The sequence below is a fragment of the Marmota monax genome, unplaced genomic scaffold (genome assembly GCF_021218885.2).
Source record: "Marmota monax isolate L192 unplaced genomic scaffold, Marmota_monax_Labrador192_F-V1.1 WCK01_AAM20220418_F8-fsc00087, whole genome shotgun sequence".
Taxonomy (NCBI): domain Eukaryota; kingdom Metazoa; phylum Chordata; class Mammalia; order Rodentia; family Sciuridae; genus Marmota; species Marmota monax.
The window spans coordinates 4868658-4895556 of NW_026693476.1; the positions used below are offsets into that span (position 1 = coordinate 4868658).

The 26899-nt window shown below is 36.5% G+C and overlaps 1 protein-coding gene and 1 non-coding gene across 4 annotated transcripts in view; both read left to right on the forward strand.

The window, feature by feature from the left end:
• Positions 1 to 26899, forward strand: part of Dennd2c (DENN domain containing 2C) — an 80072-nt gene that overhangs the window by 44817 nt on the left and 8356 nt on the right. For all 3 annotated transcript variants that reach the window (XM_046458302.2, XM_058583598.1, XM_046458301.2), the window contains 11 exons: positions 3143 to 3239; positions 8913 to 8957; positions 11106 to 11293; positions 15465 to 15574; positions 17785 to 17854; positions 18680 to 18757; positions 19274 to 19414; positions 19888 to 20036; positions 20734 to 20911; positions 22678 to 22719; positions 23951 to 24056. In XM_046458302.2, the coding sequence (XP_046314258.1) occupies positions 3143 to 3239; positions 8913 to 8957; positions 11106 to 11293; positions 15465 to 15574; positions 17785 to 17854; positions 18680 to 18757; positions 19274 to 19414; positions 19888 to 20036; positions 20734 to 20911; positions 22678 to 22719; positions 23951 to 24056 (1204 nt within the window). The remainder of the gene's footprint in view (positions 1 to 3142; positions 3240 to 8912; positions 8958 to 11105; positions 11294 to 15464; positions 15575 to 17784; positions 17855 to 18679; positions 18758 to 19273; positions 19415 to 19887; positions 20037 to 20733; positions 20912 to 22677; positions 22720 to 23950; positions 24057 to 26899) is intronic.
• On the forward strand, positions 7854 to 7926 carry Trnaa-ugc (transfer RNA alanine (anticodon UGC)). The gene has a single exon. It is a non-coding gene; the product is annotated as a tRNA-Ala (tRNA).

The window sequence follows — 26899 nt, forward strand, 5'->3', positions numbered from 1 at the left end:
TCCCGCATGGCCCAGAAACAACAGATCATGGTTCATAAGGGGAAATATACAAACACCTAAGGGACTGTAGTTACGATTCCTAAATCTTGGTAGTAATTGTGTAGTATAGAGTTAAATGACACCACAGGAGATTTTACATTGTTTTCAATTTCATTCCTCAGCTTTTTGTGTACTATTAATCTCAAATACTCAAAGCCTATTCTCTGTCTGATGATGGGTGATAGGATCCAGCTCTTCCTTCACTAGAATTTCCTGAGGTTTTTGGGAAATAAGAAGAGAGAAAATGTTGATGAATTCTTGACTATCATGCCAAAACAGACTATTTGTATTCTACCTGTGGCCTGCCTTGGATTAAATCCTTTCAGGATGTCACACAGGCAGTTTGTTTGGGGAATATCTTCAGGAACAACATTCCATAAGAAAAGCAGTTTTCATTTATTTCCCCTCTGATGACTCCCGCTGTCCCTGGAAAGGAAACTGCTTTTACAGTTTGAAAATCACTGATCTAGTCCATATGCCTTTTCCCCACCCTTCCTTTCTTTCCCTGCTATGGGAGTCTTTGTGGGACTGTTTGTTAGATATTGTTTGTATTAAGTGTGTATAGATTCTGTCATTTCTTAGAATATTCTTCAGTATTTCCTCCAACCAGAAAGTAAATATAGGTGCCTGTCCCTATCTCATAACCAAAATTTAATTTTTGTTACTTTACCTCATATTTCTAGACACTAGCTTCCTTTCCTTTGTAATATTTGAGTATACTTTAGATTACACTTTTCACATGCACACTAATAATTATGTAATTTTTGGTTTCTATGTCCCCAAAATATGTTTACTCCCATATATCTTTACTGAAGCCTGTAATGATATCTTTTTATTTTGGCTTCTCTTATTTTTTTATAATGGTATTATTTAAAAACAGGCAATTTTTTACTTGAATGGCAACAATAAAAATCTTAAGAGAAGCAACTCACCCAGAAATGTGGGAATAATCTGCACATTGGAAGCATATGTTTCTCATATGTTTTTTTCTTGCACTGGTCTGATTCATTGCTTTTTAATTGCCAGAACTGCTGGAAAAACAAAGACAAAAGAGAAAATAGAGCATTTTTCTCCAGCAACTTTGTGACTATTATATAATGTCCTTAACAATTATAATTCTGGGCATTAAATATGTTCAATCAGGATTAATATTTAGACATTTAGAATCTAACCAGTTTGGAAACTAATCAGTTCCTCAGTTTAAGTGTCTGTTGATCATCTTTTATTCTTTTTTTTTTTTTTAATCCAAATCTCTCTACCTCTCCCTCTCTCTTACACACACACACACACACACACACGCACACGCACACTCTCACACCCTTTTCCAGCAGCAAAGGAGTTATTATTAGACTGGTGATGTAGCTTAGTGATAGACCACATACCTAGCTTGCACAGGCCCTTGGTTCAATCTCTAGTGCCACACACACACACACACACACACAAAAAAAAGAATTCTTGGGGTCTGGGGTTGTGGCTCAGTGGTAGAGCACTTGCCTAGCATGTGTGAGGCACTGGGTTCGATTCTCAGCACCACATATAAACAAACAAATAAATAAAGGTCCATCAAAAACTAATAAAAGTATTTAAAAAAAAAGAATTCTTCGGCTGGGGCTGCAGCTCAGTGGCAGAACACTGGCCTAACACATGTGAGGCACTCAGTTAGCACCACATAAAAAAATAGATAAAATAATGGCAACTATCAAGAATACAAACAACAATAGGTGTTGGCAAGAATGTGGGGGGAAAGGCACATTCATACATTGCTAGTGGGACTGCAAATTGGTGCAACCAATCTGGAAAGCAGTATGGAGATTCCTTAGAAAACTTGGAATGGAACCATCATTTGACCCAGGTATCCCACTCCTCAGTCTATACCCAAAGGACTTAAATCAACATACTACAGTGACGTAGCCACATCAATGTTTATAGCAGCTCAATTCACAATAACTAAACTGTGGAAGCAACCTCTATGCCCTTCAATAAATGAGTAGATAAAGAAATTGTGGTATATATACACAATGGAATATTACTCAGCATTAAAAGAAAATAAAATTATGGCATTTGCAGATAAATGGATGGAGTTGGAGAATATCATGCTAAGCAAAGTAAGCCAATCCCAAAAAACCAGAAGGCGAATGTTCTCTCTGAAAAGTAGATGCTGATCCATAAAGTGGGGAGGGGGCATGGTAAAAATGGAGGAACTTTGACTGGGCAAAGGGGAAGGAGGAGAGTGGAGGGTGCATGGGGCAGGAAAGATGTTGGAATGAGATGGACATCATTACCCTAGGTACATGTATGACTGCACATACTGTGTGACACTATATAGTATACAACCAGAGAAATGAAAAGTTGTACTGCACTTGTGTACAATGAATCAAAGTGCATTCTGCTGTCATATATACCTAATTGAAGTAAATAAATTAATATAAATAAATAAATAAAGGCATGCTGTCCATCTACAACTTTTAAAAAGCTTACTAATGCATATGAAATAGTTATATAACAGTTTAAAAACATGTGAATTGGACTTGCTTGAGATGTATATTAATGAATGATGGGGGGAAGTTTTTATTCGAACACATATTTGAGAGTCTCCCGATTTTTATGACACAATTCCAAAATAAATTGTGATGTTAGTACTCCCAGTAGCAAAGAGTACCTTTGACAGAAGCTCTCTAGGTTTGATTTCAAGTAATATTCCTTAAGAGGACTGAGCTGGGCTCATCTGGAAAGGAGATAACCTTTCCCTTACTTTGATATATGGACTTGGTATTAGAACAGTGTATCATCTAATTGAAGATCATTTTTTAGATTCAAAATTGGAAAATATGAAGAGGGTTTTTATTTATAAAATGGATCTTTCTCTAAATGAGAATCACTAATTATTAATATGTATACCTCACAAGTGTTAGGTTTTTTTAATACTTTTTAGTTATAGATGAACCCAATACCTTTATTGATTGATTGATTGATTGATTTTATTTGGTGCTGAGGATTGAACCCAGTGCCTCTCACAAACCAGACAAGCGCTCTACCACTGAGCCTTAACCCCCCAAGATGTTAGTTTTAACTTGTGTTTTTCTAATCTTTTTTTTTTCCTTAGCTTGTATTGAAAATAGAAGACATTTTTGAATCTAAGAGAGGGAAGAAGAAGGTAAAGTTACATCCTTACAATGCAAAGGATGTACCTCCCTCAAAAGGTAAGAATTATTTATATTTGTTTCAGCTGTCCATAGCTGTCAATGTAAGAAGGAAGAATCATTGTATGACTTAATATTTGATGTGTATCATGATTTTTGATTTACTTTCCTTTATATACAATTTAATTATAAACTTCTTTAGAATAAGGATTTTTTTAAAAAATCCCTTTTATTTAATTCTGCACCAAGTAATAAGTATTGGGTGAATAAGTAAATGAAAAAAATCATAAAACAATGTGATTAACTTTCATAGGCAATTTGAAATAATTATTTTGTAGACCTTTGATTTATAGTTATTTATCAATATAGAACAAGTAGAGAAATGAAAACATTATGTACATATAGATTGAAGGTATGTGGTACTCAATTTGTAGTCTTTGCATAAATTCAGTAGTTTTTTCCAACAGAAGCCTAAGTAACACTTATATTGCTTTCATTAAAAAACTTTGAACATCTATGATGAGTTATTAGAATTTTCATAAAAACTCATATGAGGGCTAAGTAGTGGTAGAGCACTTGCCTAGCATGTACAGGTCTTGGGTTTTATCCCTAGCACCACAATAAAGAAAAATTCATGTGAGTTTCTTAACTTGGTTGCCTGGCAAGAAATATGTAGAATTTAGTAATTTTGTTTATAATATTCATAAGTGAGAAATAGCAGCCAAATAGCAGCCAAGTCACACCAGAGGAGAATGTTGATTATTTTTGTAGGCATTTAAAAATAGAAATTTAAAAATTGTTCTTAAAAAACTATTCTACATTCCAACAACTAATTCTCTGGAGATAAAATCCTCTGTGTTACAACTGAAGACTCTATTCTTACTCTGTAATGATTAGGTTCAATCCCAGCACATTAAGAAAAAATATCCCAGCACATAAAACAACAGCAACAACAACAAAATCAGCTGGTTACCGTTTTTAGTGTGAGTTTTCATATTTTCAGCAGCATTTATTAAAACATTTTTGAGTCCTCTTTGGAGAAGAAATACTTTTGGTTGCTTTTTAGTAATAGTTACCATTTATGGGATGAGGTAATGGTTTATTTACAGACTTTACCCTCTTTTGTAACATTAGGACTAGGAGTTGGGGATGATCCATCCAAATGTACAGAGAAGCAGAGCCAGAAGAGGAAGCATAGATTTAAGTCAAGAACTATGGCTCTACAAACTCTGATCCTCTTTTCTTACCAAACTTAGTTACTCTCAATTTTTGTTATAAACCTTGATTTTTAGCAGTTCAATAACTACCTCTTCTCCATGTATTTCATTATGCTCAATAAGAATATTATCAACAGTTTTTTATTTAATTCAGAACTAGATACACAAAATGGAAACTCTTGCCAGATATTATTTTGAATCCCTTCCCATGTGTTATTAGTTTTCTGACCCTGTGTCATACATATTTTTGTTTAATGGATAAAGAAAGAAATTATAAATTATAAATTATGCAAAATATCAAGATCCTAGGGGCCAACCCAAGTGTTTGTAAAACATTATCATTTTCCTTTATTTTATATGTGTGTTTTATCCCTTGTGGATGAGAAGTTTAGTAAATTTACTCTAAGACAAGTTTTGTTTTGAGATCTGGATCTTGTTTTGTTGCCCAGGTTGACCTCAAACTTCTGGGCTCAAGCCATCTTCCTATCTCAGCCTCCCAAGTAACTGGGACTACAAATGTGTGCCACCACACCTAGCTTAAGAAAAATTTGAAGAGTCAAATCCTTAAAAAAACAAAAACAAAAAAAAACCCAAAAACTATTTCATTGTTGAAAAGAAGAAAAAATTATTCAACCGCCTGAATTTCCAAATTCTAGCACCAAAAAATAAAAAGGAGCAGTCCCTACATTATAATTCTTCCCTAAAAGGTTGTTTTGCCTTTGTGCAGCTCAACAAAAAAGGGAATCTGTGACTAACTCCAGTTTCTTCAGGGGATTGGAGGAGTTTTTCTCATGCCTGAGGATCTCCTGGCTCCAAGGTCACAGTTCTCAAATTTTCATTTTCCTCCTTAATCTTTTGTCTGCATATGAACAATGTCTATAGAACTGGCTAATTATATATGCCAACTCTGTCAGTACAAGCTATGGTTTACTCAATACATTCCAACCTAAACATTTTTTAACATTCAATTTTCTAGTGTTACAAAATGACTTATTGTCCTTCTTCAATTCTGTCATTGTAATTTTGTTTGTTGAAGTCACAGATAAAAAGTGACAATCTGGTACTTTTTGATCCCTATAAATTTCCCTTTCAGTTCATAATCCCCTTAACCTTCACTCACTGTTTTGAAATGATGTCAGCAAAGCCCATAGACATCAGTATATTAGACCCACTTAAATGATCTTTTGTAAGATCTTTTTCCAGCTATGTTGCCTTTTCTTCCTTTCCTCTTTTTTTTCTTTTGAGAAGCTTTATAAGTTCCTAAGAGGTACCTGGTGCTAAGGATACAAATGTCTTTTCTACACAAATAGTCTTATAGTGTTCTGACTTTATATGCCTTTCTTAAAAAAAAAAAAAAAAAAATTAGTATATTCCAGAGATCTTTCAGCATCTACACAGAGATCATCATAGTTGTACTGTATTTTCCTATATAGGTATAAAATAATTTTATTGGGGCTGGGGATATAACTCAGTGAGACCCTCAGTTTGATATCCAGTACCATGAAAACAAGAAAAAATATTTATTTAACCCGTATATATTTTGGTTGTTCCTAACATTTTAATTAATATAAATACTTAATATGAGTGTGTTTTCAAACACTATTTGCAACATGCATCCTTTTGCTTATATTTTTGTGTATTTGTAAGAATATATCTTAAAATAAGTTCCTGGACTAGGAATGTGTAGCAGTGGTTAAGTGCCCCTGGTTCAATCCCTGGTAAGTAGTGGACTTACTTGTTCAAAGAAAATATGGATCTAAAATTTCTATAGCTGCTGCCATATTGTCACACAAACAGATTGTAACAGCTTCTATTTTTGTGAATAGCATTTGAATATGCCTCTTTTCCCATAATCTTCACCAATACTGATTAAGTTGTTTAAGATTTCATTTTTTTTGTTGTTGTTAATAAGATGTTTGAAGTTTTGTGTTTTATTTATCATTTTAATTTACTTTCTTCATTTCAAATTTGGGCAGTTTTCTTGTTTCTCAATTGTTTATAAATCTTCTACAAATTATCCATTCTTATCCTGTATTTTTCTTCTCAATTTGTAACAACTTGGCTTTATATCTGCAATGTTGATAAATATTTTTCCAGTTTATTATTCTTTTTTTAGTATACTAATGGGTTTTTGATTAGATAGAAATGTTACAATTGTATATACTCAAACTTGCATATATTTTCATCTTTGATTCCTAAGCATTGTTTTTCCTGATACATTTAAAGGTTTTCCTTTTCTTTGCATTTTTCTTATTTTGCTTTAGCTTTTTACACCTAATCTAGAATTTTGTTTATTCCCCCTGCCCCACCTCTTTGCAAGTTTTGGGATCAAACCCAGGACCTCACATACACTAAGCAAGTGCTTTATCACTGAGCTACATGCCCATCCCTTTTAAACTTTTTTTCCCTCCTCCCTTTGATAAATTGTCTGTGTGCCCTGAATTATGGTACAAAACACTGCCTTGTTGGCTGAGGATGTAGCTCAGTGGTAGAACACGTGCTTAGCATGTGTGAAGTCTTGCATTCAATCTCAGCACCAAGAGAGGAAAAAAAAATAACAGAAAACAAAAAACAAAAGCTGGGCTCAGTGGCCTACACCTATAATCCCAGTGTCTCAGGAACCTGAGGCAGGAGGATCTCAAATTCCAAGCCAGCCTCAGCAATTTAACAAGGCCCTAAGCAACTTAGGGAGACCCTGTCTCAAAAATGAACAAAAAACAAAACAAACAAACAAAAAAACCCCAACCAACACTTCTTGTGAAAGCAACATAGCTCCTTATCCTCAAGATACATAAAATATGATTGGGAAAAATAAGAACAGTTCAAAGCAGCTCGAGGACCATAAGAATTCAGAGAAGGGAAAATCTGTATGGGCTAGAGGTTGTTGAGGCTTCATAAAAGAGGTAGACTGTTACTTCTTAAACTTGGTAATCTCTCTCTCAAAACTCTCCCACGTTTTTTGTTATTCTAAATTCATAATTGATTAGTATTGAGATTTTTGTTTAGACAGCTCAGTATTGTTCTCCCTTTGATACTTTATTTGGAATATACAAATAAAGAGTTGAATGTAAAATTAGAATCCACTCTGAACTAAACTTATTAAAACTAGTCAGAAAGGCCAGGTGAGGTAACAAAAACCTGTAATCCCAGCAACTCAGGAGGCTGAGGCAGGAGGATCACACGTTTGAGGCCAGCCCCAGCAACTTAGCAAGGCCCTAAACAACTTAGTGAAACCCTGTCTCAAAATAAAAAATAAAAGATCGGAGGATGGATCTCAGTGATAAAGCACATCTAGGTTTAATCCCTACCACCAAAAAAGTACCGCAACAAAACGAATTGGAAAGGTGGTCAATGCCCAGAATTAGAGATAGGAGGGGAACAGAGGAGTGAAACAAAGGGAAGATGTAATACAGTAGTTTCTTCTCTGAGCCTTTTAAGATATCCCCTTCATAGGGCTGGGGATGTAGCTCAGTTGGTAGAGTGCTTGCCTTGCATGCACAAGGCCCTGGGTTCAAACCCCAGCACCACCAAAAAAACAAAAAAGATATTCCCTTCACTTAACCACTGACCAACTGAGGTTGGAAAATATTAAGTGGAAAATTCTAGGAAAAAAAAAAAATTCACAAGTTTTAAACTGAGCACCATTCCAAGCAGGTAGTGAAATCTCAAGCTGTCCCTCTCCTTCCTGCCCACAAGGTGAATCATCTGTTTGTCCAGCCCTCTCCTCTGGGTACACTACCCATCTGTTAGTCAATCAGTAGCCTCTGGGTTATGAGATCAACTGTCCTTGGATCACAGTGCTTATGTTAAGTCATCCTTACGTAGTAGCCTAATGATACATCACAGCGCCTACCTCATTCTCCTCACTTCATCTCATCACATAGACATTGTGTCATCTTACATCTTACAATGTATTATAATATATTGCTATTATAGTATATTCACATTTTTATTATAGTATATTGTTAATTTCTTACTATGCCTAATTTATAGATTAAGTTTTCTCTTAGGATGTATGAACAGGAAAAAATACATATATATAGGATTCAGTACTGTCCACAATTTCAGACATCCACTGGGGTGTCTTGGAACATATCCCCTGCAAATAAAGGGGAGCCACTATATTCTCCACTGCATATTCTCTCTCTCTCTCTCTCTTTTGATACTGAGATTTGAACCCAGACACTTTGCCACAGAGGTACATCCCCAGTCCTTTGTTAAATTTTTAATTTTGAGACAGGGTCTCTAAGTTGCCGAGGCTGGCCTCAAACTTGTGATCCTCCCACCTCAGCCTTCCCAGTGACTGAGATAATAGGCAGGCACCACTAAACCCAGCTTTACTGTTTCTCTTTTGACAACTGTCCTAACGTGACATAACTAAGTGGTTTAAAGAAAGGCTTAGCATCTTATTCCTAAAATTCAAGTCTCCAGGTTTCTGGAGGTTTTATATTGTTCTCATTCTCATGTACTTCCTACTATTGTACAATACAAATGGAATCGCTTCCTCTCTTTTCAGGTGAAACCAATGGGAACGAAAGTGATGCTGAATATCTGCCAAAGAGTGAGTGAGTCAATGGGGTGCTCCCTTTCTTGTGATGATTCTGGTTGTGGGTGGAGTGGCACCACCTGCCTTTGTAATTAAGCATGATTTTCCCCACATGAAGTTTTATTTTGTAGGTGATTTCTTCATTTTTAGAACCTGTTGCAATTTGGAGAACTGAACAGCACACCATCAGTCATTTACAGCGTTAGAAATCTCCCATAGTGGAGTGAAGTAGACCAACATGGCTCTTAGGATGGAATATTCTTAGGGGAGCAGCAGAGAGCTGCATGTCTAGACATATCTACAGTAGTTTCGTGGCAGCCAAAACAGAGTATGTGAGTCACCTGCTGAGACAAATACCTAGTGTCAAATATCTGCTTTTTTTCATAGTAACTCAAGTATACTTATTAAGTGACTCTAATACCTCTGACATTGAGAAAGGACACATTTATCTATTTTCATAGGCACTTATATTCCAAATTATTATGCTGTTTACTTTATGTTAGAGTACAGAATGCACGATGCATTTCTGGCACTGTTTGTCCAAGCACTTCATGGTACTCTGTGTCTTCATTTAATGCACTGTCAAAGCAAGCTCTTTACTTCCTGTTTAACTGCCTGAAACTTGGGCTTAGAAGAATAAGAGATGTAAATTATTAAAGCTGAGTACAGGGTAGTTCCAAGTCTGATACTCTAATCTTATGATTAATAGTCTTATGTTCCTTCTACTATCCTGAATTGCTTCAGGTATTTCATTCTGAAGCCTGACTGAAGATGAAACTTAAAGCATCATCAGATTCAACCTTGATGTGTAAGAATGACTAATTTAGTGCTATTGCTAATGAGAAACAGGACCTAAAATTGGCCTTAACTTGAACTCAAACCTTTGGGGTACATAAAGCTTTGCCTAGAACACTAAATGTATTGGATAATTAGTTCTAAGGAGCCATTTTTAGTGGTACTTTTTAAATGTCTTTAGTATTTTAATCTACAGTGTAACTTCTTTTTTATCTTTTTTAAATTTATTTTTATTTTGTTCTTTTTAGATGTACATGACAATAGAGTATTTTTTGACACATTATATATACATGGAGTATAACTTCCCATTCTTGTAGTTGTTCATGATATGGAGTTACACTGGTCATGTATTCATATGTGAACATAGAAAAGTTACTTTCTTTCCTGTTCCCATCCACCACCACCCTTCATTCCTCTTTGTCTAATCCAATGAACTTCTGTTCTTCCCTCTGCCCCCATTGTGTTAGCATCTCTATATCAGGGAGAACATTGGGCCTTTGGTTTTTTGTGATTGTACAGTGTAACTTCTTTTAGGGAAGAATGCATCATATCTCAAAAATACAAGTTAGAGGCTAAGTCCTTTGGTCAGTCGCTCAGAATGACACAGAAACAAATTTCTGGAGTGTACAGATTCTTTGTCCTGCAAACGCACCACCCAAATTATTAAAAATTCAGAGATAAATGAGAATAGAAAATAGATTCTATCCAGTTGGGGTGGTATATACTATTTATTTGCCATGTACTATTTAAATAGTCTGCCTCCAAAATTTCATTCTTTTGAGGAATAGCTTTTTAATATGGATGTCTTCTTCCACTTCATTATTTTCCTCTTGAATTTAACACCATTTATTGATATAAAAATATATCCATTATTAGTAACATGTACCAAGCAAAGAAGGGAAAAGGACATTTCTTCAATGTGAAAAATAACTTGTTTCAATTTTATCAAACTAATCCCTCGTACTTGTGCTCTGTAAGATTTGGTTCTTTCATCAGGTATTCCCCTCCCCCTTGATTTCCGGGCATTCCCAGCAGTGGCGTCTATTGTTTTCCATGTATTCTGGTGTGCTGCCGTACGATAGCATAGTGTGTGTTGGACATACATAGCATATCAGTTGGGATATGCAGTGTCATTCTCTCTGCTGGCAGGAAGTGGAGTGGGGTCCCTAGGCACTTGTAAGGGTCTGCACTTTTTCCCTGAGTGTGTCAATCCTAATAGGTGTAGGTGTGTATGTGTTTGTGTGTGGCACATATTGTTTAGTCAGTGTGCATTCAGCAGTGAACCTGTGAAGATTGGTCCTGTGTGGGTCATGACCTTGGGACTAGAGGGTCTCAGGGGAAAACCCTTGCTCTGTGATTTTATTACAGATCGCCACAAACGCTTAGCACAATTGCAGCAGTCTTCCAAGAGGAATCCTCACTACCAGACCTTGGAGCGGGATCTTATTGAATTGCAGGAACAGCAGCTGTTTGAACTGTTTGTAGTGGTGTCTCTACAGAAGAAGGCATCAGGAATAAGCTACCTTCCCCAAGTCATACAGCAGTTCCCTAGCAAGGTAGGTACAAGGAGGCCAAGAAGCATTCAGGAAGGTTCCTGCGTGCCATGTATATTTATTTCCTTTCTTTTTGTTTATTGTTATCTCGACCAGCTTTTATCATACTTATAGGATCTGGTAAGCGACTTTGATGACATCTTTCACCAGGCATAAACTATAAGCAAATGGAAATTGGGGGAGAATTAGTTAGATTTTTTATTTTTAGCTTCACCATTTAGTAATCTTTAGCAGGTTACAAAGCTTCAATTTTCTGATCCCTAATAAGAGGCAGAATAGTGTGTTGCTTGATAGCTTGGACTCTGAGCCAACACTGTATTTGCCATCTATTAGCACAGTGCCTTTCAGCAGTTTCTTAACCTTTCCATGCCTTGGTTTCTTCATTTGTAAAGTAGGCATAATCATAATGGTATTTACCCCTTTGAGATATAGTAAGTTTAAATGAGCTGATTTATATAAGGCACTTAGAACAGTGTCTGACATGCAGGGAACTCTATATAATGTTACCCATTATTAGTAAGAATTTAATGAGATAATATAAGTAAAGTGCTTAGTGCAGTTCCTGACACAAAGAATGTACTTAATAGATGATAGCTGTTATTAAAACTATTATTTGGTTCACTCTACTTTAAAAAAAAAAATTCATTCATTTAATTAAATATTGTGCCTGCTGTTTGCCAGGATTAGATGATGGGAGTGCAACTGAAAAAGGTTTTCTTAGTCTGTGCTCTCAGAGAGCCTTTTGAGCCTGTGAGAAAATTAACCCAAGCACATGTGTTTCCTTCCTTCATTTTTTTTTCTTTCTGGTTCTTTTAGTATTTTTATAAAAATAATATCAATAACTTTTGTGGCTGAGCACAGTGGTGCATGCTTGTAATCCCAGTGACTTCAGAGGCTGAGGCGGGAGATCACAAGTTCAAAGCCAGCCTCAACAACTTAGCAAGGCCCTAAGCAACTTAGTGAGACCCTGTCTCAAAATAGAAAGGGCTGGGGTTGTAGCTCAGTGGTAAAGCACCCCTGGATTTGATCCCCAATAACAACAAAGAAAAACCAAACAACTTTTGTTGCAGGTGTTTAAAAATATTCCAGTTGGATGCAGTGGCCCAGCCACTCAGGAGGCTGAGGTAGGAGGATGGCAAGTTTGAGGCCATCTTGGAAACTTAGTAAGAAACTGCCTCAAAATAAAATAAAAAGGACTGGGGGCAGGCTGGGGATGTGGCTTAAGTGGTAGTGCGCTCACCTAGCATGTGTGAGGCACTGGGTTCGATTCTCAGCGCCACATAAAAATAAAATAAAGACATTTGTGTCCACCTAAAACTAAAAATTAAATATTTTAAAAAGTTTTTTTAAAAAAAGGACTGGGGGCATAGCTCAGTGGTAGAGCACTTGCCTAGCATGTGAGAGACCCTGGGTTTAATCTCTAGTAGCTCAAAAAAAAAAAAAAAATCAAATTTCAGGGGCTAGAGATGTACCTCAGCCTCTACCCAAATCAAATTTCACATACAAATCTGTATTTCTGCCTTGTCATGTAAACTGGAAAAAGTAGCAACACTAAGCCTGCATTCCAAAGTGGCAGGAATTGACTGAAACCGAGTAAAGAGCAAGACTTCATGGGCCAGTGTAGTCTATAAGGCCCCTCACTCAGGAGGGCCCTCTGAGGGGGATTTAGTGCTCTGTAGTCACCATCTTGAATTGCTTAATAATTTTATCTTTGAATTTGTGTTTATTATTAATTGAAGTCCGATAGGACAGTTGGACTTGTGCCAAGGACATTTTGTTTTGTTTTTTTTTTTGTTGTTGTTGTTGTTGTTTTGAGGTACTGGGGATTGAACCCAAGGCCCCTTTACCACTGAGTTACATCTTCAGCTCTTTACATATATATTTATTTATTTATTTTTTGAGATAGTTTTTTACTAAGAATCCCAGGCTGGCCTCAAACTTGTGATCCGCTTACCTCAGCCTCCTGAGTAGCCTCAATTACTGGTGTGTGCCACTGTTCCCAGCTTGTACCAGGGTCTTAAAGCTTCAGTTCTTTGGTCTCACCTCCTGTTGCCCTCCTGGGGTGAGTTTACTGATTGTCCTGGTTTACTGGATCCTGTCTGACTTCCTTTACATCCCAGTAGAGTGGCTGCTGCCCTCTTCTGTCCCTGGCAGGGACTTGAGCATAGGCATGGGGGAGGGTGGGCTCAGGCAAGCATTCCTCTGCAGCATCTCTATGCAAAGCATGGGGGCAGTTTTTCCTGCCTTGCCGTGGGCTGGTAGCGCCACATATCTTCAGTGGAAGCAAGCCTTTTCCAAGTGTGGAAAGTACCAAGTATCCAAGTACCAAGCACATCCCAGTATGGAGACTGTAACCCCTGGGGGTTGCCCAACTGCTTTTGGTTAAAATGGTGGCCCCATGGTCTGCTGCTGGCGAAGGAGGAAACCCAGCAGAGGGTCTCAAAATAAAAAGTAGGAAAGGGTTGGGGATGTGGCTCAGTGGTTAAGCAACCGTGGGTTAAATTCCCAGTACCAAAAAAAAAAGAATAAGTTATCCTTTTAAAAAGGACATTTACTGACTTTCTAGCTTATTACTTGCACCACTTCTCATTTATCTGCTGATCCTCTTTGAGACTTTGGATTTATAACCCTGAGTTACGTGTTTCACTAAAAAAATTAGTGAAACACAACTATACTGGAATCTAAGAACTATTTTTCTGCATGGATTCTTATTTTTTAAATGCCTCAACAATATCCCTACAGTGAATAAATCCATAATTTCTCATAAGTTTAATTTCTCATAAAATTCCTTCACTTAGCCTGAAAGCACAAAGTCATAGCATTGTTTAGTAAAATGCACTATAATACATAGGCTAAAATAAGGTTATCTAGATAGCTTGATATCAAGTTTGCCACTAAGAGGAGCTTAATTATTTTTCCTGGTTTTAGTTAGTCTTACAATTGGAAAGGGAAAGCTAAGTCTGAATTAAGAGACTCAACCAGATAAGGACACAGTTAATTCTGGCAGTGATTCAGGAACATCTCTAAGTAAGTCACTTACCATCTTTGTGCTGTAGGCATTCCCAGTTATAAGACCTGATCCTTTTGGATTTTGTTGTGGAAACCTTGGATGATAATGACTGTGGAAGGTATTTTTATATTTTAACAATGTAAAAATTAAAGGTTATGATACAACTATATTTTTATTAGTTCCTTCTTTCCTTCCTTTCTTTTTGTGGTGCTGGGAATAGAACTCAGGGTCTTGAACAAACTGGGCAAGTGCTGTCTCACTGAACTCCATCCCCAGCCCTGATGTTTTTCTTTTTTTAAGAGCTTGATGGGGCTGGGGATGTGGCTCAAGCGGTAGCACGCTCGCCTGGCATGCGTGCGGCCCGGGTTCGATCCTCAGCACCACATACAAACAAAGGTGTTGTGTCCGCCGAAAACTAAAAAATAAATATTAAAAAATAAATATTAAAAATTAAAAAAGAGCTTGATATTAATAATCTAAAAGTAATGTGATAATTGGACTTAATGTGCTTATTTTTATAGAGGACAGGTAGTAGTAGTTTCTAAATGTCTTTTGGTTTAACTAAATTTAGACTGTCTTTTAAAATGCAATGCCACTTTTACACAAGATTCTTCCTTGGTAAAATTTTACAGGAAGTTGCAAACCAGTAATTAGGTAACAAAGATTATATGCTAAGAGAAATGATTATATATGGGATGAATTCTAAAAATAGCATTTTTCTAAATAACATTCATCTGCCTTCTCAAAGCACCCTTGATGATTGATTAGAGGCTGTCTTGAGATGACTAGGTTTTTGCTATTAGTAATATTATAGAATGAGTCTCTGACTCATAAAAATACTGGGTTTCTACTAGTGTGTGAATCCTGAATTAAGAGTCTGCCTCTAGATAAGAAACTATTTGTAACTACCTTTTTTACACTAGATTATAGGATCTCCACAAGCACCATTTCTGTGTAAAAATAGGATTCTTTATTCTTAGTAACTGTTCTCAGTGCATCTTCCGTGATTCTCGGTCTTGGCCTTCCTGTTTTGTTAAGCACAAAACCACACTGAGACATTTGCTCAGGCTTATCAGACATCTCTTTTCCTGAGACCAGGCTGAGTTTTTATTTATAGTCTCTACTTTCATAGAATAATGTCACCTATGTTGTTATCTTTTTCAGGGTGATCATGGCTTTAAGCAATCCAAAGACACTGAAGAGAGGCTCAAAGTTATCCCAAAATTTTGTTTTCCTGATTCGAAGGACTGGGCACCAACCTCAGAACTAAAGAGGTGAATGGGCTACTTTATCTGATTTCTATTTGTTGGGACTGCCAAAACAGAACCAGAGTATTTGAGAAATGGGTAGAACTAGGGATAAAGCTTTGTGAACATTGTGGCAGACCAAGGATACAGTGGGAGGAAAGGAAGAAACAGAATCAGAACATTTCCTATATGGGACTTGAAAAGGAAAAAAAAGGAGCTGGGTGTGTAGCCCAGTGGTAGATTGCTTGCCCAGCACATGTGAGGCACTGGGTTTGATCCTCTGCAGTACATCAAAATAAATAAATAAAATAAAGGTATTGTGTTCTTATACAACTGAAAATATTTTTTAAAAAGAAGTTTAAAAAAAAAAAAGACAGTAATTTCAGGGTCAAAGAGAAAACAAGTTTGAAGGTCTCTTTGGTTTGTTGGTTTTGATGAAGAAAATAGTTCTACCTTACATACAATAAGGAATGGCCCAGAGAGCACAGGAAATGAAAAAAGACTTGGTCTTTGGGACTCTAGTCCTAGAAACAAAAATAAAAAAGAACAATGTTCTCATCTTGTTTCTTTTTCAAGTGGATAAAAAAGCCACAGCCTAGATTATACCATTCCCCCTGTGGAACTTGTATTGAGGGAGGCTACAGTTTGTGAGGTGTGGGTGTATTTGAGAAGGGAAGAATTAAAGAGGAAATTGCATGTTTTTGTTGGTTTGTTTGGTGGTACTGGGGTTGAACTCAGGTGTGCTGTTATCACTGAGCTACATCCCAATTAGTATTATTATTATTATTATTATTTGAGATAGGGTCTCACTAGACAGCCAAGACTGGCCTTGAACTTCCTATTCTCCTGCCTCAGCCTCCTGCATCATCACTAGGATTGGCATGTGCACTGTGCCTGGTAGAAATTATCATTTTTAATTAATAAACCATTATCATTTCTGAATTCTGCTTATAAATAGATATAACTGCCTTATTCAGAATTTTAATTATTAAGCCAGGTGGAACTGCAACTATAGTCCCAGATACTTGGGAGGCTGAGGCAGAATTGCTTGAACCCTGGATTTTGAGACTGGCCTGGGCAATGTAGTGAGACCTCATATCAAAAAAACCCAAAACACACAAAAGAACCCTGTAACTATTAACAGTGCTTTTTAGGTTGAAAATACTTAAGTGAGCCATGTCACATGCCAGTGGCCTTCTATATGATAGTCTCAGCTGTTACCTAAGTGGCCCTGCCCTGCCTCCAGACTTGGCAGGGCTGTCATAGCCAGTTTAGCCTGATTATGCTCTCTATCTCAGCCATAAGCTGCGGTACTCTAGTGCTGTCCGTGGCAGCACTAGCCACACAGCAGCTTCTTTCAGATTGGTCTGGCTTTTCCCCCTAGGTTAAGATGTTTATTCCAGAATGTTTGGAAAATATGGAAGAGTAAATAAAAAGAAGAAATTAGAAATCACTGTCAATCTGGTTACTGAGAAATAATCACTATAATACTTTGGCATATTCTTTTCTAATCTTTATGTTTGGCCATATGTAAATCTATATTCATTATTTAAATGTGGACCTCTTTATTATTACTGAGTTTCTTTCTTAGGCATCTTTGGGTCCTTTTTTTTTGTAAATTATCTATGTATGTCTTTTGCCCATGTTTCCAATGAGGAATTGATATTTTTCCTATTAATTTTTTAATAATTATTTTATTTATGTGTTTTTTTATTTTTATGTGGTGTTAAGGATCAAACCCAGTGCCTCACATATGCTAGGCAAGCTCTCTGCCACTGAGCTATAGCCCCAGACTCTCCTATTAATTTGTATGGATTAAGGATTTTTTTCTTCTATTACTGTTCCATGTAGCCTCTCACAGCTAAATAGAAGAATTTGCAAGAGAGAAATGGCATATTGAAATCCTTTATCACTTACCTGTATATTTGACTAAATTGGACATTTAATAAAATAAAAATGGATTGATTCATAGCTAGATTGCATAAATAAAAAATTAGAAGGGACAACAGCACCAATAGCATATCCTACACCTGTTTGCTTACTCCAGTACAAGGCAAGATATTCTCAAGGCCTGGACATTCCTCAGGAGGAGTGTGACTTGAAATAAATGTAATATTAATGCTTCCTTTAATATCACAAATGACTGCTGTTGAACCCTAATTTTCAATTGTTTGTTCCATGAGGAATGTCATAAGCAGTTGTTTTTATCTCAGAATAACTATTGGCTATTTTTTCAGTGAAACATTTTCCTTTGTCTTGACTGGTGAAGATGGAAGTCGGTGGTTTGGTTACTGTAAGAAGCTGTTGGTAAGTACCAGATTTGTGTTAGTGAGTTGGTCAAGGAATCATAGATAGACTTCAGAAACACTATCTCTAGATGCGTCTGAGGACTACTCAGTGATCTGTATTTAAAAGAAATTATATTAAGTTTACATAACAACAGCAAGATGGAGATTAGCCATGAATAAAATTTATGTGTTTAGTTAGTTCTAGAATAGAAAGAACAGAATAGAAAGGGTATGGATTTTTTTAAAAATTTATTTGTTGGGCTGGGGTTGTAGCTCAGTGGTAGAGTGCTTGCCTTGCACACATGAGGCCCTGGGTTCGATCCTCAGCATAAAATAAATAAATAGAAATAAAGATATTAAAAAAATTGATTTGTTTATAATAAAGTAACTTCTAACATAGTGGCTGAATATCAGTGTGGATATATTTGAGGAATGGAGTACAAGGAGCCAATCAATGGAGCTTTGAGTTACTCACCAGCCATTTGAGGGCTTTCTTCTTGTAAGTGCTTACACTTAGAGTAAATTATGCTGTCATTTTTAGAATACATCAAGCTATCATTTTTGGCATTTTTCCTATCTTTCAGTGTTCACTAAAGATAAGACCCTTAGATCCTTCTCTGTATGAACTTATGTTAAAAGAAGCTGGACACAGTGGTGCATGCCTGTAGGCTAGCTGCTTGAGAGGCCGAGGCAGGAGCATGCTTGAGCCTAGAAGTTTGAGGCCAGCCTAGGTGACATAGTAAGACTCATGTCACAAAAAGAATATTAAAAGAATATTAATAGTCAGAATTAGTAAAGACTTGTGCTGCTTGATTTTTGTTGTCTTTATTGCTTTTTCTTTTAGCCAGAAGGCAAAGGAAAGCGACTCCCGGAGGTCTACTGCATGGTTAGTCGCCTAGGCTGCTTCAATCTTTTTTCAAAGGTGAGTGAAGAATGGACTCTCTGAAAATTGATATCCTTTCTTCTCTCCAAGAAAGTTTTGTTGCTGATGACTTCATTGAGAAACACTAAGACTTTGACAAATTATTTTAGAAAGGTTCCCCACAGGGGCTGTGGGTGTAGCTGTATTATTCTCATTTTGGTTTGCTAAAACTCAATTTTTAAAGACTGTGGCCTGAAGCATCTCCTTTCTTCTCTCATGTTTTTCCTAGACCCCAAATTGCAGGATATCATTTTCAGTGTTACCTTCTTTGCCCTTTCCTTAGTGAAATGAAAAGGGACTCATCTTCTAAAAATAATCTGATTTGTTAGTAACTTTTCTTAGGATTGTAAAGAAACCCTCAACAGATATGATGCTATAATGAAATTTTATTGCTTTCAGAAGCTTATCTATCGTAAATTCAGATATATACACCAAGTTTGACAGTTCCGACAATAGGAAGGATTCTTTTATCTTTGAACTGAGCTCAAAATAAAATAACATACATTGCGTGTGTAGATTCTGGATGAAGTAGAGAAGAGAAGAGAAATGTCTCCTGCCCTTGTTTATCCATTCATGCGAAGTGTCATGGAAGCTCCTTTCCCAGCTCCTGGACGTACCATCACAGTTAAGAGCTACCTCCCTGGGGCTGGAGATGGGGTAAGTTAGCTCATTTTGAAAAGATTTCATAGCTACCAGAGAGCAGGCCTTGTACTATAGGGAGAATTTCCGGGAACTTAAAGAAATAGTTTCCCCTTTTCATAAACTGTAAATGATATTTTTATTCCCATAAAGCACTGGAAAATATCCATTGTTCTGAAATAGTTGAACCTCAACCCAAGACCCAAAGTAATCCTAGATTAGATTAGATCCCTCTGTAGTGACAATTTCAGTGCGATAATGATGATTATCCATGTTATTTTCAGATGGAATAAAGTTTTGACCAGAAATTTATAGCAAAAAAAAAAAAAAAGCAATAGGATCTTAGGATTAGTGTAGACAATTTCACAAACACTTTGTAGCAGACCCTCTTTCTGGAACTTAACTTGTAAAAGAATGAGAGTATCTATTAGTGTTGCCATTATGGGTGTTTTCCAACATCAGCTTTCCTGATTCAAATTCTTGCATTTCAGTCAATTGAACTCTGCCGACCACTAGATTCAAGATTGGAACATGTGGACTTTGAATGCCTTTTTAAGTGCCTGAGCGTGTGTCATCTCATCCGGGTCTGTGCTTCTCTCCTCTTAGAGCGGAGGGTAATATTTGTCGCTAACAGCCTAAGGTAAGAAATAAATGAAAAATGTTAGTTTACCTTGGTGCTTGTTCTTTTGTTTTTTACATTTCTTCATTTTTTGCTGTTGTTGTTCTTTCTATTTTAAAACTTGGGCATATTTAAAAAAAAAATCTAAAATAAGCCTCTCAGTTACCTAATGCTGTAGAGACATGAATAATTCCAAATGCTAACTAGATAGCCATTTACATTAGTCTATAACAATGATATTTTGGGGTTAATAGATTTCATTTCAAAATGAATTTTTGCTTAAACTGTCGTTAAAGATTTGTATTACTAGTCTGGTTCTTGCCTGTGGTTATCTATTTGAGAAAGTAAGGCAGGAGGATCACTTGAGCCCAGGACTTCAAGGCCAGCCTTGACAACAACATAGCAAGACTCAACTCTCAAACACCAACTACAAAAATTTTAAAAAATTAGTATTGCTTTTCTATTTGCACACTAATTTTTAGCTTGATAATTTGGGGGGAACATTTATATAATAAAATATCAATATATATATAATATCAACATAATAGGTTGATATTAAATATTTTCAGTAAATTAAAATTTTGAATAGAATGGCAAAAATTAATGAGTATTCACCAAGTTGTAACCAGCCTCTGTTTGTAATTCTTGAACATAATGTCTGGAACACTTTCCCTGGGTTGCTCTGAGTGTAACAGCATTTGCTTTCTCCTCTGTCTAGCACCCTGTCGAAATGTGGCCATGCTGTGGTTGCTACACTGTATCCATTCACCTGGCAGCACACCTACATCCCGGTCCTGCCAGCATCTATGATTGACATTGTGTGCTCGCCCACTCCATTCCTCATTGGAATCTTGTCTTGCTCCTTACCACAGCTCCAGGATCTACCCATTGAAGAGGTAAGATGGAATAAGTGGCACCTGTGAAAAATCTGAGAGCACTGACAAATGAAACTAAGTGCTCTTGAAGAATGGTAGAATTATTAATATATTACACTGTCATATTTAAGTCAAATTCAAAAACTACCCTTGGTTAACTTTAAAAATTGTTTCAAATATAATAAGATTGATTATATATGTATCTATAAGTGCCCTAAACAAAATACACAGCACAGTGAATTGTCACAGAGTGAATGAACACTTCCATAACATGGCATTGGAATGGAATGTCACATTATAGTAATGGAGTTAGTGTCAGCACCCTAGAAGTCTCCAGCATGCCTTCTTCTAATCTCTGATCCCTTCCCCATTCCACACAAAAGGTCACCACGATCTTGACTTTTATAGTATTCATTTACTTGGGTTTTTTCATAGGCATGCATCCTTAAACAGTATAATACAGCTTTGCTTATTTTTAATCTTGATATAAATGGATTCATATAGTATAGTTTTTTTGTCTGGCTTCTTTTGCTCAATATTTTATGTATCACATTCATTCATATTAATGAGTTTAACATTAGTTGGGTCATTCAGATTGTGTATAGTATTCTATTGTGTGAATTGACCACAATTTTCTTATCCATTCTATAGTTGATGAACATTTGAATTGTTTTCAGCTTGACATTATTATGAATAATCCTACTATAGACATTTTTACACATGACCCTTGGCACACACATGCATTCAGTCATATGGGTATATGCTTGTAAATTCAATTACTTGGAAATTGAAGATATGGTAAGCATATCTTCAGCTTCAATAAATAAAGTAAAACTGTTTACCAAAATAGATGTGCCAATTTAAACTCCCTCCAATAGTGTATGAGAGTTCCTATTGCTCCATGTCCTTGTCAACACTATCATCAGTTTGTGTAATTTAATGTTATCTGGTAGGTGGGTAATATTCTTCTCATTTTAGTTCAATTTACATTCCTTGATTATTGTCGGGATATGTTTACTGGCTATCTGAATATCAACTTTTATAAAACGTATTGTCTGTCTTTCCACTGGATTACTTATCTTCTTACTGCTTTGTAAGGTGTCTGTATGTGTGGTGCTGGGGATGGAACCCAGGGCCACACACACACTAAGTGGCACTCCACCAGTGAGCTACACCCCCAGCCTTGATGCGTTTTTATATTCTTTTTTGTTTTGTTTTTATCCCTCGCCCCTGTTCCCATACTGGGGATTGAACCCAGGAATGCTTTACCACTGAGCTACATCCCCAGCCCTTTTTAGTTTTCATTTTGAGACAGGGTCTTGCTAATTTGCTTAGGGTCCTGCTAAATTGCTGAGGTTGGCCTCAAACTTGGTGATCCTCCTACCTTGGCCTCTGAGTTGCTGGGATTACAGGTGTGTGCCACTGTGCCCATCTAATCCACCGGGTATTTTTACTTTTTTGTATACAATGTAAGGTAGGGTCATTTCATTTTTCCCCCTCTTGGTATGGATAACCACCAGTGCCAGTACCACTTATTGAAAAGACTATTCTTACCCTACTAATCTGTTGCCTTAACCCTTTTTAAGTCTCTTTTAGTCTATAAATATGCATGCCATTATTATTAGTAGTTTTGCAATCTGTTGTTTTGATGGATTAATTTAAATGGGCTACAACTTCAAGACAATTCTGTTTGAAATTGTTCTCACCCCTCCTGATCTAGCAGTGCCTAATGTATTTGCCTGTGAATGTGTCTCTGGTTAAACTTGCCTGACTCCTTTATTCCATAGGTGCTGATAGTTGATCTCTGTGCAGACAAGTTCTTACAGGAGGTGAGTGACAAGGAGGTGATTACATGTTTGGGATATAGAATTCTCTGTAGATAATTAGACAGAAAATATGTGAAAGTACTTAGAGATCATGACTCAGCCAAAAGTTTTAGTTCCTACCCACACTTGAATTGACATTGTGGCCACTCAGACAAGATTGACCTGAAAATTTTTGGCGTAGGTTTATAGCTATCTATCCCAAAGAAGGAAGGAGGAAACAGAATAAATAATAAATGCCATTCTCAAAAGAAGTAATCATCCTTCAACTCCAGATGAGTTGACAAAAAGCTCTAATTTAATTAAATTTAAAAAGCACCTTTTAGGCTGGGAATGTAGTTTGGCATTAGAGTGCTTGACTAATATTCATGAGGCCTGGGTTCAACAGCACCACAAAAAATGAAAGAGAGAGAGAGAGAGAGAGCCTTTGTTAAGCACTGATTATTTCTAGATACTCTGTTAAGCAGTTTGAATATAAAGATATCTAAGACAAGTTTGAGTCCTCAGGTCTTATAGACTAAGCGGGGATACATATATGTAAAGTTTTAGAAATGTAAATAAAAATTCCAGCTGGGTGTAGTGGCACACACCAATAACCCCGATTGTTTGGGAGGCTGAGGCAGGAGGATCACAAGTTCAAGACCAGCCTGGGCAACATAGTTAGATCCTGTGTTAAAATAAAAAATAGAAAGGGTTTGGGATGTAGCTCAATGGTAGCGTGCCCCTGGGTTCAATCCCTAGTAACTGCCCCCCCCCCCCGCCAAAAAAAAATTAGCTCATCACATTTGAAACATCATTTATCTGAGAATTATTTTAAATCTTTTTGGTTTTTTGTTGTTGTTGTTGCTCTTGTTTGAGACAAGATCTCATTAAGTTGTTGAGGCTGACCTCAAACTTGTGATTGATGTCTCAATCTCCCAAATCACTGGGATTACAGGCATGCACTACTACACTCAACTGGGGACAGTCTTAGAGATATAGGATAAGACTAGTATGTGAACGATATTTGATGGAAACATGCCAGAAAAATTTATAAGATTTATTTGCTTTTTAAAAATAAAATTTAAATATATATACCGTGAACATCATGGATTCTACACCATAGAAGGAAGGAAACTTCAGGCTGATTCTTCAGCTAAGATTATACAAAATCACTTGTGGAATTTTGGGGACTTAACTAGTGCTTGTTTGAGACCTCCCTTAAAGCTCATACGAAATTCCATTTTTTTCCCCTCAGGTATCTGATGAGGACGAAATTCTACCATCTAAACTTCAAGCTGCCTTGATGCAGATTTTGGAAGATCGAAATGAAATCTTGGCTCAGGAGAAGAATTTTTCACAAGGTAGGAGATATATGGGCCAAAGTCTTAAAAGTTAAGGCAGTAAATACTAAAGTTCAACACTCTTATTAAAGGTTGTACAAAAGTTCTATTAGATTCCCTGAACCTTGAAAGCCTTCTTATCAGTTTCCTTGCTAATTCTGTGTATGCCAGGCCTCCTTCTACTGCAGGGCCTTTGCACTTGCTCCATTATATTTATAGAATGCTATTCCCCCAGATGTCAACCTGACCCCTACCGTTTCTTCTTGTAGGTCCATGCTCATGTCATTATCTCTCTGAGTTCTTCCTGAACATCCTGCTTAAAATTCTCACCCACTTTCCTAGAGCTCGTTAGCCTTTTCCTTGCCTCTTTTTTCCCCCCATTGGTTCTTTTCACCATCTAATAAGTACTTGTTGAATAAATGGGCAAATAGTATTTACTGGGTGCTTACTCTGTACCAGGCATTATACTAAGCATTTAGCATATATTTTATTTCATTTTTTTAATACACTTAGGAAGCAAGTATCATCATGTAATCCCTATTTCACAGATGAGAAAGCTAAGGCTATTTACTGATGGAGAACACTAAGGAAAAAACAGATTTAGAGGAGTAAAAAATCTAGGTTTTTTTTTTTAAGTTTTAGGTATTAATTTGGACATCTAATACCTTGCAGATATCCAACTAGAGATATTACATAGGCATTTATATATGTTAGGTAGGCATTTATATATATATGCACATATATGTGAATTTGGGATTCAGAGGAAAAAAATTTGGGCTAGAGACATGCATTAAGAAATTGCTATTTTATGGGGCTTGGGCTGTAGCTCAGCATCAGAGCACTTGCCTCGAAAGTATGAGGAACTGGGTTCAAGCCTCAGCACCACATATAAATAGATAGATAGATAGATAGATAAAAGGTATTGTGTCATCTACAATTAAAAAAGGAAAAAAAATGCTATTTTAGCCTGGGGCAGTGGTGCACACCTGTAATCCCAGCAGCTCAGGAGGCTGAGGCAGGAGGATCTCAAATTCAAAGCCAGCCTCAGCAGCAGCAAGGTGCTAAGCAACTCAGTGAGACCCTGTCTCTAAGTAAAATACAAAATAGGGCCGGGGATGTGACTCAGTGGTTGAGTGCCCCTGAGTTTAATCCCTGGTACCAAAAAAAGAAAGAAAGAAAGAAATTGCTATTTTAGGGGTTGGGGTTGTGACTCAGTGGTAGAGTGCTTGACTAGCATATGTGAGGCCCTGGGTTCATTTCTCAGCACCACATATAAATAAATAAAAGAAAGGTCCATTGATAACTATAAATATATATTTTTTAAAAAATAAATTGTTATTTTAAAGCTATGGCACCAGATGAGGTTTAAGATTTGAGCCCTGGGTTGATGGACAATAATTTTAGAGTTCTGATATTTGGAGGTTGGAAAGAAGAGGAAGATCCAGCAAAGGAAACTTAGAGGAGCAACTATAGAAAAACTAGGAGCATATACGTGTAAAAAACCACGTGTAGGGAAAAGACATTTTTTTAAATTTATTTTTATTTGTTCTTTTTAGATATATATGACAGAGTGTATTCTAACATGTTATACATATATGAAGTATATGTAAATTTAAAATGAAGGGCTGAGGCTATAGCTCAGTTGGTAGAGTGCTTGCCCTGGGTTCAATCTCCAGCTCCACAAAAAAAAAAAAAAATGTAAAATGAAAGTACAATCATTCTTAAGCCAGAAATAGTTAAGACACTCTTGAAAAAGATCATAATTGAAGGGTTTGTACTAATAGGCATCAGAATCTATTATAAAGTTATAGAAATTCAGATGGTTTGGTTTTGGCGCAGAAATAACATCAAGGGACACCATGAAAAAGAAATTTAAAAAAAAAAGCTGAAGACATTTTCAACAAGTTTAACAAAAGAATTGTGTGTCTAGAATTTATTTTTAAAAAAAACTCCCATAAGTCCGCAAGAAAAGGATAAACAGGGCTGGGGATGTGGCTCAAGCGGTAACGCGCTCGCCTGGCATGCACGCGGAACTGGGTTTGATCCTCAGCACCACATAAAAATAAAATAAAGATGTTGTGTCCACCGAAAACTAAAAAATAAATATTAAAAAAAAGGATAAACAATCCTATGTTAAAATGGGGGAAATGTACCAACTAACATTTGTAGAAGAGGAAACATGGGCTAGGGATGTGGCTCAGTGGAAGAGCACATGCTTAGCATATGTGAAATCCTGAGTTCAATCCCCAGCACCAAAAAAAAAAAAGAGAGAGAGAGAAGAAAAGAAGGAAATATGAAAGGTCCAAAAACATGTGGAAAGGTGTGCAGCTTCATCAAGATCAGGAAAATATAAATTAAAACCACAGTGCACCCAGGCATGGTGGCACTTGATTGCCATTCCAGCAACTTGCCTGTAATCCCAGCAATTTGGGAGGCAGGAATATCTCAAGTTCAAGGGCAGCCTTCGAAATTTAGTGAGCCCCTGTCTCAAAGTAAAAAATAAAATGGCTGAGCATATAGCTCAGTGGTAGAGTGTTCCTGAGTTCAATCCTCAGTACCAAAAAATAAAACAAATGCAATGCAATACCATATTTATACTCACTACAGTGGCAAAAATGTTAAAGTCTAACAATCTCAAGTATTGGTGAGATTGTGTAAACTAGTTCAATCACTTTGGAAAAACAAATTGGCCTAACTTAATACAGTTAAAAGTAAAATTAAAGGTATACATATTCCACAAGCTAACAAATTAGTTTTTAGATACATACCCTAGAGAACCTATTACATGTGATCTCTAGGAAACAAATACAATAATTTTTTATAGTGAAACTGTATGTGATAGTAAAAACTAAAAACAATCTAAA